At 23.7% G+C, this 16,589-nt stretch overlaps 1 protein-coding gene across 2 annotated transcripts; it reads right to left on the bottom strand.

Moving 5' to 3' along the window:
- Positions 1-256: 256 nt before the first annotated feature.
- Positions 257-6,890, bottom strand: LOC132926383 (ornithine aminotransferase, mitochondrial). Of its 2 annotated transcripts, none has more exons than XM_060990736.1 (7): positions 6,743-6,890; positions 3,009-3,214; positions 2,641-2,865; positions 2,294-2,517; positions 1,500-1,751; positions 1,163-1,418; positions 257-626 (listed from the first exon to the last, which is right to left on the bottom strand). In XM_060990736.1, the coding sequence occupies exons 2-7, from the start codon at positions 3,187-3,189 to the stop codon at positions 454-456; spliced, it is 1,311 nt and encodes a 436-aa protein (XP_060846719.1). In that variant the 5' UTR covers positions 3,190-3,214; positions 6,743-6,890; the 3' UTR covers positions 257-453. The 2 variants fall into 2 exon arrangements, with proteins under 2 accessions (XP_060846719.1, XP_060846717.1); XM_060990734.1 differs by lacking the exon at positions 6,743-6,890 and adding an exon at positions 3,646-3,815.
- Positions 6,891-16,589: the final 9,699 nt, after the last annotated feature.

The following is a 16,589-nucleotide window of genomic DNA, read 5'->3' as shown; positions in this document are numbered from 1 at the left end:
TAGTATTTTATCAATAATATTATTATTTTAAATAAAACCCCAGTTTCAAAAACATTTAACTTTTAATTTTGTTTTACACAGGTAATATGATTATAGTTTCAGATACTCGTAATATTCACAAGTAAACAACTTATACATTTTAAAGAAAATGATTTCTCAGCAAACACCTATCTTTAAAAATTAAATTGTATAAAATATCACATAAGTAGTAGTTAGAAGAGGTATATGATTAATAAAAAATAATAACACACACAAATACGTAAGTATATAATAATATAATAATGCGTTTAATGATACTGATAAATGTGTATGAATTACAAACCTTCAATTCTTATGTTATGACTTATAAAATATAATTAATTATATTATGTTTAGATGTAATGAACGTATTAGTTTAATGAAAAGTACTTAATTTTTGACATCGTATTATAAATAACAATGTCAATGAATCATTTAATTATTAAAATTATTTATGGTGTTTACAATGATATCAATTCCTTCACGTAATTGTGCTTCTGTAATTATTAATGGTGGCGAGAATCTCAATGCACCCGATCCAATAGGTTTGGATATCATTCCATTTGATTTAAGTTCATTATTTAATTTGTAGACATCGGATATTCCTTCTGTAAATGTATAACACAAATTAAAACAATTATACGAGTGCGTTTAATGTAAATACAATAAATATGTAAATCTTTAGAATAACTGTAATAAATTATTGTATTGAAATATTTAGAGCTCAACATAAAACCGGCATTTGTTGATTGACAATATTTAGAGTGCTTAACTATTTTGAGTTTAAATCAAATTTATTACTATTAAAAATGGTAAGATGAGATTATTTGTACTCAAAATTAATTATTAAACCAAGCGTAAAGCACATTAAAATGGGTAGGCAGTTAATTAGTTACATCGTACATGTTATACATTCGAATACGTCATCGTGCGTAATAGTTACACATCTAATATGTAAATGATATTATAATCTCATAGAACACAATATTGCTAACTAACTTATTGTAGAAAAAAAAAACAAATATTAATAAAGATAAATATTGAAATAATAAATACAAATATTACACAAATCGAATCGATTTTTCATATATTTTATTATTATTATGTTTATTAAAATATGCATTTGTGGTAAATAAGAACATACTTGTATTCAATACGATAGCATTCAGTAAGCCTCTTCCTCTGACTAGAATTGCTTTGTCTTTGCTCAGACGTGCGTTGAGTTCGGACCTAAAGATCTCGCCCATCTTAAATGCGTTTTCCACCAAACCTTCGCTTATGATCACGTCTAGGGAAGCCAGCGCGACCTTACACGCCAACGCATTTCCACCATACGTTGACCCATGTGTGCCGGGAGTAAGTACATCCATTACTTCGCTGTTACCCAATACCGCGGAAATCTAATGTGTGAATTTATTTTATTTTATAGGCCATCAAAAATAGGTATAACTTAATGTTTTTTTTCTTCAAATCATACTCACTGGATAGACTCCGCCGGAAAGTGCTTTACCCAGGATCAACAGATCAGGTTTGACGTCTTCATAGTCGACCGCTAACATTTTTCCGGTTCTACCCAATCCAGCTTGTACTTCGTCGTCAATCCAAAGAACATTATATTTTGTGCAAAGCTCGCGAACTCCTTTCAAGTAGCCTAGACTAGGCACCACTGCTCCTGCTTCGCCTTGCAATGGTTCCACCATAAATGCACACACGTTCGGATTTCTCAATGCTTGCTATAACAAAATTCAAAACAGGAATTTAACCACAGGTCGCTAGCTAATATTATGATTAAAACCGTATAGTACGTTTCATAGCGTAATTAAAAAAAAAAATTAAAAATAAAACTGAAAATTATGCATTTTGGGAAAATACTGATTATAAGAGTAAAATCAAATGATTGATAAAAACAAATTAAATTCCATAATTAAAATACTAAAATACAAGTTTAACAATTAAATTTCAACTAAAAGATACAGGTATCAATTTTTTTATTAGAAATAATTAACAGTAACTCGATTGATTATGCTAATTATGTCTTAACTTTTCATATTTTCATAACTAGTGAATAAAAAATTAATAATAATATTTACTAAAAATTAAAAAAATAATTGAAAACATAATATATAATATATTATTTATCAAAATTATACTAACAAAATATACTAATACAAATAATAATATATCGATTTTCTGTAATTAAAATTATATAAATCTTCAAAAAGAAAAATATCGTAATTGTTTAATAATTTAATAATTAACTTTATTTCATATTCACCTCTAGTTTTCCTAAATCATCATAAGGCACTATTTGGTAACCAGGAACATGAGGTCCAAATTCATCAAAGGAAGTTGGATCTGTGGATGCAGAAATAGCGGCGATTGTTCTGCCCCAAAAGTTACCATGGGCAAATACAACTTGCGCTTGATTTTGTGGAATCTTTTTCACCCTATATCCCCATTTTCTAGCAATCTTGACACTAGACTCTCCTCCCTCAACACCTTGAATAAACATGAAGGAAGTCATTATTAATTAAATCATTTCACTTGAAAAATATTCAATTTAAATTCAATATTTACATAATATAAAATACATTTAAAATATTCAAATTAAATATATTTTACCAGTATTCATGTTCAAAACTTTTTCATAATCAAATTGTTTAGTCAAGAACTCATTAAGTTCATACAGTGAATCATGAAATATGGCTCTTGACGTGTGATGAAGTTTGTTTAATTGATCTGTCATAGCCTTAATAATTTTTGGATGACAGTGACCCTGATTGAGGGTGGCAAATCCACCCACAAAGTCATAATATTTTTTTCCTTCGACGTCCCACATAAAAATACCTAAAAAATAATGATTATAATTTGTTAACAATAACGATTAAATAGGTACTTCAAAATATCAGCCAAAAATAATAATATAAGTTATTTTGAAATTATAATTTCTATTGGAATTTGTTTATTTAATAATACGATTAAATAATAACCTTCTCCTCTGGTGATAACCACGGGGCTAGGATCATAATTGTTTGCAGACACTTTTTTCTCTCGTTGAATCACTTCAGCAGATGATTTAGCAGTAGTTGAATTTAACCGTGTGACACTGCCATTATTGAAAAGTCGTGTGTACTTAAGTAACTGAGAACTACGATTTTGTAGGCTTGACATTGTGTTTTGATATCAAAGATCATATCTAAAAATAATGATGATACGTGTTAATATATTATAGCTGCCTATATTTTAATTACAATTAATTAGAAAATTGAATAAACATTTCTATTATAAGTTAGTATAAATTGTACAAAATTTAAAAAAAACTTAAACTACAAAATATACATAAAATCACCGTTTTTAAATCTAAAATTATAAAATTTTTTTTGATAAAATTAGCAGTGAGTGATTAAAATAAAAATATGTAAATAATTATAAATCATAATATTATTACGCTAAAAATAATACATTGTTATAAGTTCTAATAAAAAAAAAATATGCCTGAAAAACTTGGCTAAACAGAAGTGAATAATTTATGTATTTAAATTTCCATATTTGATTAAAACAATAAATACAGTTTATAAAAATATATAAATGATTTTATTGCAGTGACAAAAAAAAAATATACTTAACGATAATTTCCAACGCTGAGTCAGGACCAAATTAAATGCTGTACACAACCGAAGTCGTCCAGTACAGTATTACAATAAATAATATAACTCAACTGTACGTGTTAAATAATCTTTGAATATTATAACTACCTCTAACCATCCTAATTTAGTGATATGACAAATTAATACAAGTTCGATTATTGACCTCTTCATCGATACGAGTCTGATGTTTATAGTCCAGACATTCACAGTAGGGGAACATAATGATTCTCGAACGTCGAGCGAGGACATATTAACTTATGATCCACTTTTGAAGTAGGTACATGTTATTATGATTATCACATAATTTTAGATACGACAATTATTATTTTATGGATTAACGTATTAACATTAACAACACTACGTGACTTTATTTTGAAACACTTTACGTCAAGCACATGACATGTGAATATAAAAAAAAAAAATCAATTGGCTTTCGATTTCTTATGTCTGTAAAGTAGCTAATTTAAAAGGTCAATGATAACATTAATATTGTTGTTTGTTGGGCGAAAATAAAATGATTGAGTAACAGCTATTATATGTAATATTAAGATAAAATCACTAAATATTTGAAAATATATGCTATGAAAGTGTGAAAGAAATCATTTATTTAAGAAGTTATTAATCATATTTAACGCATGTGCTAAATGATGATACTAAATTTATAAAAAATTGTATGTACTTGTACATTAATTAATAGGTACGACTCTTTTATCTCAAAAATGCGTCAATACATGTTCAAGCTAAATTATTTTTTTTTTTTTTTTACATTTCTTTTGGAAGTTCTATTTTGATATTATTCATATAATAATCTATGAATTATTACTTTAGTTATTGTTATTTAATAGTAACTGTTTTGATATATTTTTAAATATCAATAATAATATTAATAAATATTATTAATCACTCAGCACCTGTTTTGTTATAATTCATGTCAGCGTTCACACTTTCTAGTAAATAAATTATAAAATGTCCTTAAAATTTAGAAAAATACGAGGCTGAAAGAAAGCTTCTCCGTTCAAAATCATTTTTCGTTTTCAATGATTTATAATTTAATTAAAATTTAACTAATTGGTTACAGCAGGAAATTTACTTAAGATGTTACACCCTAATGTGTTATCTTTGTCTTACGCACGCAGAACGCGTAACATAACTAAACTACATACCAGATTCTTACTACAGTTTATATAATAAAGTTAATGCTAAAGCGATTTGCATATAATAAAATTTGTAGATGATAATAAATTTCATGCCACAGCAAAGAGTATTATTTTTCATATAAGTATTTATTTCAAAACGAGTTACATGCATTTGAACAAATGAAATAGGTATTTGAGTAATTATAGCTCATTTAAAAATAAAAATGTGAAAAAAATTCGTCATTCAGACATAGTTTATATTGTCCATCAATTCGATAACGTTTAAATTTGATCTAATATTAACCATGCCAAAACTGTAGTAAGAATACAATACTACGAACATTTTCAATATTATGTGTGTGTAAGATAGAAACATTACGTGGGTGTAGCGTTTTCTTAATGATGAATATTCGGAACTTACACTACAGAAGTAAGTGTTGGTTTAGCCTATAATTTAAAGTATAATATAATATAAAATTGTACAATTGTAGGAGTTAAAAGGCTTAATAATTATCACAAGAAATTTTTGTTACAATTCATAAATACTAAAATTTAAGTTTTGAGCAAAACGACTTGTTGCCGCTGTTAGAATAGGAAAGTAAATTATTTCTTTCAAATTAAATATACAATTATTTAGTAATTAAATAAACCCAGATGTGACTTATATGACGTTGATTTGTAATTTCATTAAACAGATCTATTATTATAATAATTGTACGATTATCACATTAGGTCATGATAATAGTATTTAATTGTGAATAAAAATTGATATTTTATGGCTATTATGTTTTGTTATCAAACAGTAAAATGGCGTTAAACTATATAAATGGTGTAATATCAATTTGTATATAATTAGATACTTTTTTATTTTACTGTGTACGAGTATATTAGGTTAGCAATATTATGCATATATTAAAAATTGCTTACCAATAAGATAACTTTATCATTTACAAAATAATCCATTAATTATTATCCATATCTAAAAAACTGCAACTCTACATTTTAGTATACAAATTATTCAACAATATCACTTATTGCTTATTCAAATATCGAATTTATGCTGTAATTTCTAATATATTATATTGTACCTGCCTATTATGTATTATACCTATTGCCTAATGAATATACTACAATTATACATCAATGTCTGACATTTAACCATTGAATTTATTATAAACAAATTTAAATAAAACAATAATTTAATTATAGATATGATGTTCTTACATTTTATATTATTTTGACGAATACAATCTAAAATAATAATTACAATAAATTAAGCATTATTTTTTGGTAAGCATTTTAAGTTCATTTAAATTTTTTAGACATAATGTATTATCGCGTACCTGACTACCTACCCGACTGTTTAGTATTTACAGAATACTTCTAATACTAAATAAAAATAAATTAAGAGATGATTAAATAAATGTTCATAAATGTTATGTAATTGATCCTTTTTTTTGTAAAATAAATTACAAAAATGTCTAACATGACACGCAAACCTTATTGCAGATAAAGTAAAATTATATTACAATGAAATAAATTTTAGATCGTTAAATAAAATGTGTATAATAATAATATAATATAAAAGTTAAATTTATTTTTATTTTATACAATTTATATTATAATATTATAAAAATGAAATATATTACACAATTTAAATGATTAAAAAATCTGATAATAATACAATGCTGGAAATTTGTTTACACTCATTGACAATTCAATGTTAATATAGGATCGGTAATAAGGACTGACATACCATCTTAGTTCAAATTATAATTGTACCTATAATATTTAAAAATAATCTAATGATACGGCTAAAAATAAAAAAAATTATTTCTTAAAATTTTATTGAAAACAAAACAAAAATTATTTATTAGTAGTGTTAAATATCAATATCATTAAAAGGATAACGAAAAAAATAACTATGTATTTTATACTTACATACGAATTTGTAAAACTTGAATAGGTATCAATATACCAACACGATACGAATATCATAAATAGTAGACAGACGTGTAATAAATATTAAATAGTGATTATTAGGATTTTATACTAATTTAAAAAATGTATTCCAAACAGCTACTGATCCATATAATAAGGCTTATCTTATCGCATTATTATTTCTTTATTTTCGATAAAAACACATCATTTTTGCCACGTGCATTAGGTATGTTATTTTCGACATATTTAGAAAATAATATTCAACAATACATTCTAATAGCCATTGAACAAATAACAATTCTAACATTGTAATACCAATTGAAAACAGACGTCAGACACATTTTACTTTATATTAAATTATCACTGTTTGAAACTTTGATACTATTACATATTAATTAGTAATAACTAATTATTAGTTTATTTTTAGTCATAATCAACAATAACACGACATGTTTTTATCCATATTATATTAATATAGATAATATAATTAGTATACAAATGATTTGAATATAAAAATGTAAGTTCATTTTTCATTATTTAGGAAATAATTTAATTTACTATGTTTACTAATAAAATATAAATTAAATTAAACACTATTGTACAAAAATATGAAAATGATATAAAAATGTCCGTAGTTTATGAACTATCTAAAAAACATATTAATTTATTCCAGCATTTTTAAACACGACTTTTTATAAAATAATAGTCTATAAAATAATGGGTCGGCTATAGTTTTTACATTGCTATAATTTAATTTAAGCTGTTAAGTTTATTTAATTTGTATTTTAAATTATAATATTGTGTTCAATGTTCATGTATAATATAAAGTCGTTAGTGTAACCCTATTGAGCGTTTAGATGAATATTTTAGAGAAAATATATTATAATTATGGTTATTTAAATTATCGTTTTTAACGGTGGTAATCAGCTTTAAGTAGAGATACTTACGAAATACAAGAAAAATGTAAAATACGGAACTAAGTACGTAAACAATCTAGTCTGAGTATAATGGTCAAATCATGAAAATGATACAAGTAATATTGACAGTTTTTATCACTTTTATATTACTTTAAAGTGTTTATAAATTAAATAATAAAACATATTACACTGCGTTAAGTAAAGTAAACAAAATAAACAAAGTACTTATATAACATTTACTTTTATAAACAACATATTGGTGTACACTAAAATAATCGATTATAATTTGAATTAAGTACACTATTTTGATTTACTAAAAATATTTACCGAAACTGAAGATACTTAAAACAAATCATTTGAAAACCACGTATTTGTGCAAAATTGAATGTATACAAAACATTCTAATACTTTAAGTTTTTGAATTTCACAGTGTATATTGCGTTAAGAAGATTTAAGTAGAACTTTGTAGTTTTATAAATACATAATTTTCAGATAATTTAATTTCAGGTATAAGAGTGCTCTATTGTATAAGTGAAAAAAAGTAAATATTATATTTTATTTAACTGAGAGAATTACTTACTAAATAATAATATAAATCAACAATGAAAAGGAAAAAAATTTACTTTTTTAAGTTTTAACTCAAATAAATATATATATATATATATGTGAAAATAAATAAGCTCTAATATTATACGTACTGTAACATTTGTATATTATTTATTATAAAATTGGACAGTAATATCGTATATAATCACAGATGAGCACGCACAACGAATATCGTGCACATAATAATATTGTATAATATACAACAGCTAAAGAAACACAGCCTTTTGATGCATTAAATTACCCAAAATTCATAACTCCATCGCCGATCACAACATATAACTGAAACTTTTGATTATAAGAAACATCGGGCGCCAAATCATAAATTGGTGACAAGATATTACTTGATCTATTGATCGAAAAATAACTACTTTAATTAGTTCGTTGTAATACACAAAAATATTAAGTATTTAAAATAATTTGATACTTTTTGCATCTTCGTGTATTATTATCAAATAGTTATTACTCATTTTGACATTTTAAAAACATTAATAGAACAAATTTTAAGCTAATAGTTATAATTAATACCAAGAACTTATTCAAACCAATTGTTCTACTCTACATTAATTATATTGAAGTATACCTAACTTAAAACTTTATAAGTTAGGTTACTATAGTTAGTATTGTTAGTAATACTATATAGAGAAACTTCCCAGGTGTTTTAAAATTAATATTCAGGGTATATAAAATATTTTTAGAGTATAATACACTATTTTTATTATACCTACACGAAAATATATATTTTTTTTTAAATTTTAATTAAGCAACTTTGTTGCGGACATTTTTTTGACAAAAATCCACGGACTTTAAATAAGAATATGATTAATTACTTAATTGAAATTATTATTGTATAGTAATATTAGCAATTTATTATTGTAACTATAAAATATTAACTAAATTATCATAGAAATACTTTTGATAATTTTAAATATAGAAATCTTAGTTTATTTAAAAAAAAAAAAATTGCCTTTATATTTTAAAATATTAAAGTTATTTTATTTAGGTTGATAATAGATAATATTTAAAAATTATTATAATTAATAATCATTAATAGCTTATAAATTATTTTTAATTCAAAAATATTATAAATCAATAACCAGGTAAAAGTATGTAATCCATAGATAACATTTTAAAATGTCCGTATAATGTCAATCAAGTATTTTTTTAAATAGCTAAATATTATAATACACCCAATATTTTTTTTTATAATCGATAAATGATAACACATATTAAAATAGTAAATCTTATATAATTTAATTTAATGATTATCGTTATAATAATTACTTGTATAAGTATGTTGTAGGTACCTATATAATTTTTGATTAGAGCGTACATAATGCAATTAAAATATAGATTAATCTGAAAAGTCTAATTATGCTTCTATAATATTTAAATATAAATAATGATTTACAAACACCAAATTATGTTCTTATAATCCGTCAGTCATTAGTGGTTTTATCTGTATGACTATGACATACATCTATCGAAGACACTAGAAGACGAAAATGTATATCAATAAGCGACAATAATGCTATAATATTAATATAAACCTTAAAAAAAAAATAATAATCACATTAAAAAAAAAAAATTAAAATTAAAGCTTTGATAAAATGATTACGTTAAAATGAAGAGTTCGTTACCAACAAAAAAACATCTAAAAATAATTTTCAAATTTTCGCAATATTAATGAATCTCGTACACAATTAAACTTAAATGGTTATATAAGAAAAAATTCACTCATACATTTTAAATGCTACAAGCCTATTATAAATTAAGAGATACCTTATATTAAAGCTTTTCAAGATTTTTTAGTAGCAAACAAATTATATCCTATACATTTAAAATAAACTAAAAAATGGCAAAATCTTAAAATATTTATAAATTATATAAAAATAGTTATAAATTTATAATATTTGAAATATAACCATTTGATGAAAGTTTAAAGATTTAAAAGTTATGGACTTTTTAATTACGACAACTACAATAGCAAAAAAATCAATTTTATTAAAAATTGTGTAAAAGTTATTGTTTTGTTTAATTTTTCCTGATTATTTAAAAGTTATAATAAGAATATTTTACCTTCCAACCTTTACCAATGTAACAACTTGATCAAAAATTTCAATCAGAAATCACCCTCAACGTTTAAAATTAAATTAATTTTACTTCCCCTGTAAAAAGACGCATAACACAAAACAGAAATAAAACACATCTTTATAGAATCCAATATTTCGTCGATTGATTTATAATTCAAACTATATCAAATATTTTGAAAATATGATTTAATTAACCTTGTGTGAAACATCAATTTAAATAATCAAAAGCTACAAAAACAAAAAAAGAATATAGTCACTTTTAATTGACATATATTTTTACAATATGTATTTATAAAATTAAAATATCCCATAATAATAGATATAATTATAAAAAATTAAATGAAAAATATCAACTAAACTAAAATGAATATAGTGAATATCGTATAGTTATCCGGATATTATCCTACCCTAGAGAGAACAATATGATTGGAAAATAATAATATCACGCAATAATTGTTTTATTCACTGTGTTTGAAGAATTCTCGAGGTCAAACGTGTTCGAAAACTGAAGAAATTTACCGTTTGACCCAATGTTGTATTTCTGCAAATTAAAAAAAAATATGTTAAACATTTTAAAAAAAATGTCACATGGATCGCCAGCTGAAATACTACGAAAATATTATAATACAACACGCATCTGATCATGATAGCCGACCAACGCACTGGTACTGATTATCGACGTGGATCTGGCGGCCGTCATGGTCGGCCAGAGAACAACAGGCGATGGCTTTAACAAAGGTTTTTACCTTTCTCTTCGGCGCCACTAATCCTCTCCGTGGGACATCGACGAATGCCACACGCTGATTTCTTAACACAGCACGTGTACGGTAGAATCGTCCCTTTGACGATCTCCTACTTATTTATTATACATAAAAACCTACGTTATTTAAGTTAATTTATTACGGTATATCGGTATTTTTTATCTACTTTCATTTCGATTTCTTTTTCCACTTGAATTTCTTTTAAAACTTCAAGTACCTGGAATGAATATTCAATTAAAAAATGAATAAATGTAAGTAAGCTAATCATTTGATCTTACCCTTCCAAACAGATGGATGTGCTGAATAAAATTGTTCGTTATAATATAGGCATTAGCCCATGAAATGATTCTGGACCGTTTGTAGTTTTTGACATACTTTATAAATCTAAAACCGTGGTTGGTAGGCTTATATAAGTTGTCAGTTATTAGTATTATCTCACCTATACCTATAATATAACCTTTCTATTGCAAAAATTTGCAACGCGCAAACGACAAACTCCGATTTTTTATTTTACAAATGATTTTTAGCACTCGATTTTATTGATCTACAGTAATAATTATAATTACAACGTTAAACATTTGTTGTTATTAAATTATTGTATATTGTACTCGAGTCTTGAATTGTTATTATAATTTAAAATATTCATACAGAGTTGCGGTATTTTGTAAATATTTATTACAATTATGTAGTATTTTATATTTGATATTAGTGCCTACTTATTATATCATAATATTATTGTATTGTTTTAAATATTATAATATGTAAATTTTAAATTCTAAGCAGAGCGATGAACGTATTTATTTTAATATTATGTATGTTTTTATTTATTTATTTGGAACAGTAAAAATGGATTAATTTTCAACTTTGATTGTGATTTGTGGTAACAAATTGAATCTATTTGAGAGGGATTGGTCAAAAGTAAAACATTCTCATCACTACATAATTTTAGAAAAAACGTGAATTATTACTAAAAACCAATTTTTAGAAAAATGTATTTCCTATTTTTTATAACTCAAAAACAAATAACAGTCAAAACTTAAAAATTTTCATCAAGTGTTTATACATATTATAATTATCGAAATATTATTTGTTTGTACTATTTATAAACAATGGACAATTTTAATTGTTTTTCTTTAAATTACGATAAAAATTATTTCACTTCTCACAATAATCTTGAAAATTTAATATAGGATCCCACATAAGTTGTTCTTATATTTGTATAAAAATATTAAAAATACATAAACACAATTATTTATAATGTAGGAATTATTTAAACTTATATTTATAAAAACAATTTTAGTAATTTTACAAGTATAATTTCAGTTAAATATCATTAATGATCACATTTTATTATTGTTCAATATATATATTCAATTATATTGATACTGTGTATTCGTAGCTCATTTAAGACATCCCGACAATAAGCCGATAATAAAATTAATAATTGATGGGCCCAGTAGACCAAGCCGCACAACTGGAGAATTGTTCACTGAAATATTTTGTCTGCAGTCATTGCATTTTTTAGATATAAAATAATATTTTTTGTCATATGGTGGCATCCATAATAATGTTGTGAAAAATGTAAAGCGTCCACAATTTACCCGCCAGCATAAGTCCTTAAACTTGGCACATCTAAATCCGTACTTACAAACTGGTTTTTATTGTGTACAAACATACTCTATCGATTCTATCATTCTTATCTTGATGTCCTTACCCTATTTATTCAGAAATATTTATAAAATCTTAACATTCGTAACCTACCTTACCTTACTTGTTATATAACTGAAACTGACCGGGCGAGACCCTTTACTTTTTGATCAAATTTAAAAAAAAAGTGTGTCTGTGTAAAAATTGGTATGTCCCTGAGACTTATAACCAGGGATCTTGACTTGTAACATTTACATATTTTACAATATTTTTTCGAATTTTTGTTATTATTTTGCTATTTTTATGTTTTTAACATTATTTTATGCATATACTGGCTTTAAAAAGGAGAAAAATAAGTAATAATTTTTTTTTTCGGTATTTATTAATCAGTTTCATCAGTTTATATTGATATAATAATATTTGTCGTAATTATTATAAACACGGCATAGATTAAATTATCAACTATTTGAATAGTTATTCTAATTGCAAATGGGGAAAAAGAACAAAATAGATTTTATTAATTTGTTGTAATTCAAAAATGAATTACCATAAATTGCTTAAATTTTTTACAAACATTTATATATTATAGTTTCCACACATGCAATAAAACACACATAAAAATATTAATTTAACTATTTTTGAGCTATATGAAATTATTTGATATTTGTGGTTTTTCTATAAATGTCGATTAACAAATTTTATTTATTCAAAAAAATTTAAAACAAGATTTCATATAGGTAGATTTTAATAGAGCCATTTAAAAACATTAAAATTATAGATATATGTATAATAAATAGGTGATAATTTTTTTTAAGTATTTTAAGTTGATATTTTGACAAAATAGTGAATAAAATGAACAAATTGTTTTATAGTTACAAACTTATATAAGGTCTTCGATTTTTATATCTAACGCAGTAACGCTTGATTATTTAATAAAAAAAAATTCATAAGTACTTATATACAGGAACTAAAAAATTTAAAAGGCTTTAAATTAAATATTTCTCATAGAAGTGCAAATATATAAACTGCCAAGATGGCTCAATGAAAAAGTATAATCGACACATAACATACATCAAAGTAATAAATTATCTTGTTTCCTCGTGTTTTTAAATTTTAACTCGTCATGTAAATGCCTTAGTTAAGGGACTAAAAATTATCATACTTTATAAATTTATAAACGTAAATTTAATTCATGATATTGGATTAATTGGCCATGTCTTAAATTAAAAATACTTGACTTCACAGGAGAAATTTATTAAAATTGCTGTGTGACACATAAGATCGTATTGCGTTGAATGTTGTATTCTGTACCACTAAGATGGTAATACAAAATTGTATCTTGTCAACATACAATTTACTTATACAAAGTTAAATTCAAATGAATTGTATATCATGTGGTCATTTGTTTTATTTAATTTCGACGGAATTGATAAATTAGCATAAGGTAGGAAGACTTTTGGCTATCTGTTTTCTGAAACGAATTGAGCTACTTATTTGGGATCCCGATTTTAACTTGTCACGTGACATACAATCAATTATGGAAGTAACATTTAAATAAAAAAAATTATAAATAAATATTTTGAGCAACTAGAAGCAAAGAGTACAGAGATCGAGATGAATATACAATTATTAAACCACTCACATTTAAAGTAGATTATTCGTATATGCGTATTAATTTAGCAATCGAATACTCAGTTGATATTTCGAATTAAACGTAATTAAAACATAAATAATTCTGAAACTTGTAATCATTACTAAATATGGTTTATATTTTAGTACAACACGTTCATTAAATAAAGTAATTAACAGACTGAGTAACTTATATTATACACCCTCGTCTGTTAATTCAATACATATAAAAATGAACAAATTACGTTTTCGCATTTTTATATTTTTCGATCAAGCAAATAATAATTATATTGTACAGGTTTTAGTATCTAAGTGAAGTTACGTATTAATTTCTCAATAATGTTTGTCCTTTAGTTATAATTTATATAAATTATAAAGGTTTCAAATCATAAACTAAAATATTTATACAATATTTTTATTCTTTGTGTAGTTTGATGTGTTTTTAGTTTTTTTTTTGTTTGTGCCTTAAAACATATTTTGTTTGTTTTATTTAAGTGGTTTAATGATTCTATACAATAATAATTAAATAAAAATATTCTACGATACCTACATAACGAAAAAAAATTAATAAAAACATAGTACCTACTCATTTCGTTATAAAAAAAAAGCATGTTTATAAAATATAAAAACGGAAACGTGTTATATTTTGTATAAAAATTAATCAACATGCATCTTGCTTCATATCTTTTATAAGAATTATTGAACTTAATAGAATTTTATTTTTAATTTACGAGTATTAGACAAGCAAATATTATGGTTTTATACTATGTTCAAAGTATTATTAATAGATTAAATGAAACATAACATAATTTTATATAATTTAATTTAATTTAAAACTCGTTTCTCAAACATTTTTATTAGGTACCTAATTTAATAGTTAAATTATAAATATTTAATAATACATTTAATCTTTAAGTAGATAAAAAAAAATTTAGGCACAAAAATGTTAATTATATTAGTTTTTTATATTACTCACCGTATTTCCTTGGTTAACCTATTGGGTTAAAAAAATCACAAATTAAAGTAACATAGTAATTTTACAATAATAAGATCTTATGTTCACTCAATAGTAATATTATATTATTATGTGCTTTGTTTGTATTTAATTAAATATTAGAGACATTTATCGTTTTTCTTTTCATACATAATTATTATATAATATATTATGCGTTAAAATAATTGACTTCTGTCTGTTATAAGTGATACACAACTATGACAAAACGTAAAATATCAGGTGTTTATAATACAAAATATGTAATAATAAATATTTTAATAGTATTATATATTTTACGAGAGTACATAGCTAAATATTATTTTAGTAATATAGAGGTCGTAGATATAACAATATGATATTTTTGTTTAAAGTATTTAAATTAATAAACTATAATACCATACACCACATAAGATGTATTAAATCCAATATAATATTTTGAATAAAAAGGTTGAACCAGATTAGTGTTAATTTTCATACATGCAAAACTCTTTGATAATTTATACATTTATTTACAAATTTGAAGAAAAAAAATCATTCACAGGAAACTAGTCAGATTATAGTTGCTTTAAAAATATATATACACATTTATTTTTGTATACATCAAAAATAAGTAGACGGTTGAACAAATATCTCATATTAATATAATAATTAAGTGAATAAAATTTAGATAGAAATATTCGTTTCTTCTTCTTATAAAGTCACAAAAATAAAGTGAAAAAATACGTTTATACATCCTAAAATTGAGCCTATATTTGCAATATGCATGTGACAGTTAAATATGTCTGGTATCTTAAATACTTTTTATAACAACACAGGAAATGAAGAAAAACAAATTTATTATTTAGACTTTGATATAAATATGATCTATATCTATAATATATATATATATAATAATTAAGCTTATCTCACCATAGGTTATTTTATAAAGTATAATTAAATATTTTTTATATTTTACTTATAACCATAGAAATAACTTATTTTTAATACACGAAATAAGTAATATAAATATATCAGTGTAGTTGCGTCATGGTTAAAATAATATGGCATCTTTACAAAGTAAGCTTTAATGTACAAAAACATTTTTTAATGAATACTTAATAAAATTAAATATTTTTTGTAACGCTTAAAAGAAGAGAGCAATATTATGATAATATATCATATATTTTTCAACTTTTGACTGTAAATGGTTTTAAAATAAAAATC

This window comes from Rhopalosiphum padi, chromosome 3 (assembly GCF_020882245.1).
Source record: "Rhopalosiphum padi isolate XX-2018 chromosome 3, ASM2088224v1, whole genome shotgun sequence".
NCBI lineage: Eukaryota > Metazoa > Arthropoda > Insecta > Hemiptera > Aphididae > Rhopalosiphum > Rhopalosiphum padi.
The sequence above is the reverse complement of the archived record's forward strand: the minus strand, read 5'-3'. Positions and strand labels throughout refer to the sequence as shown.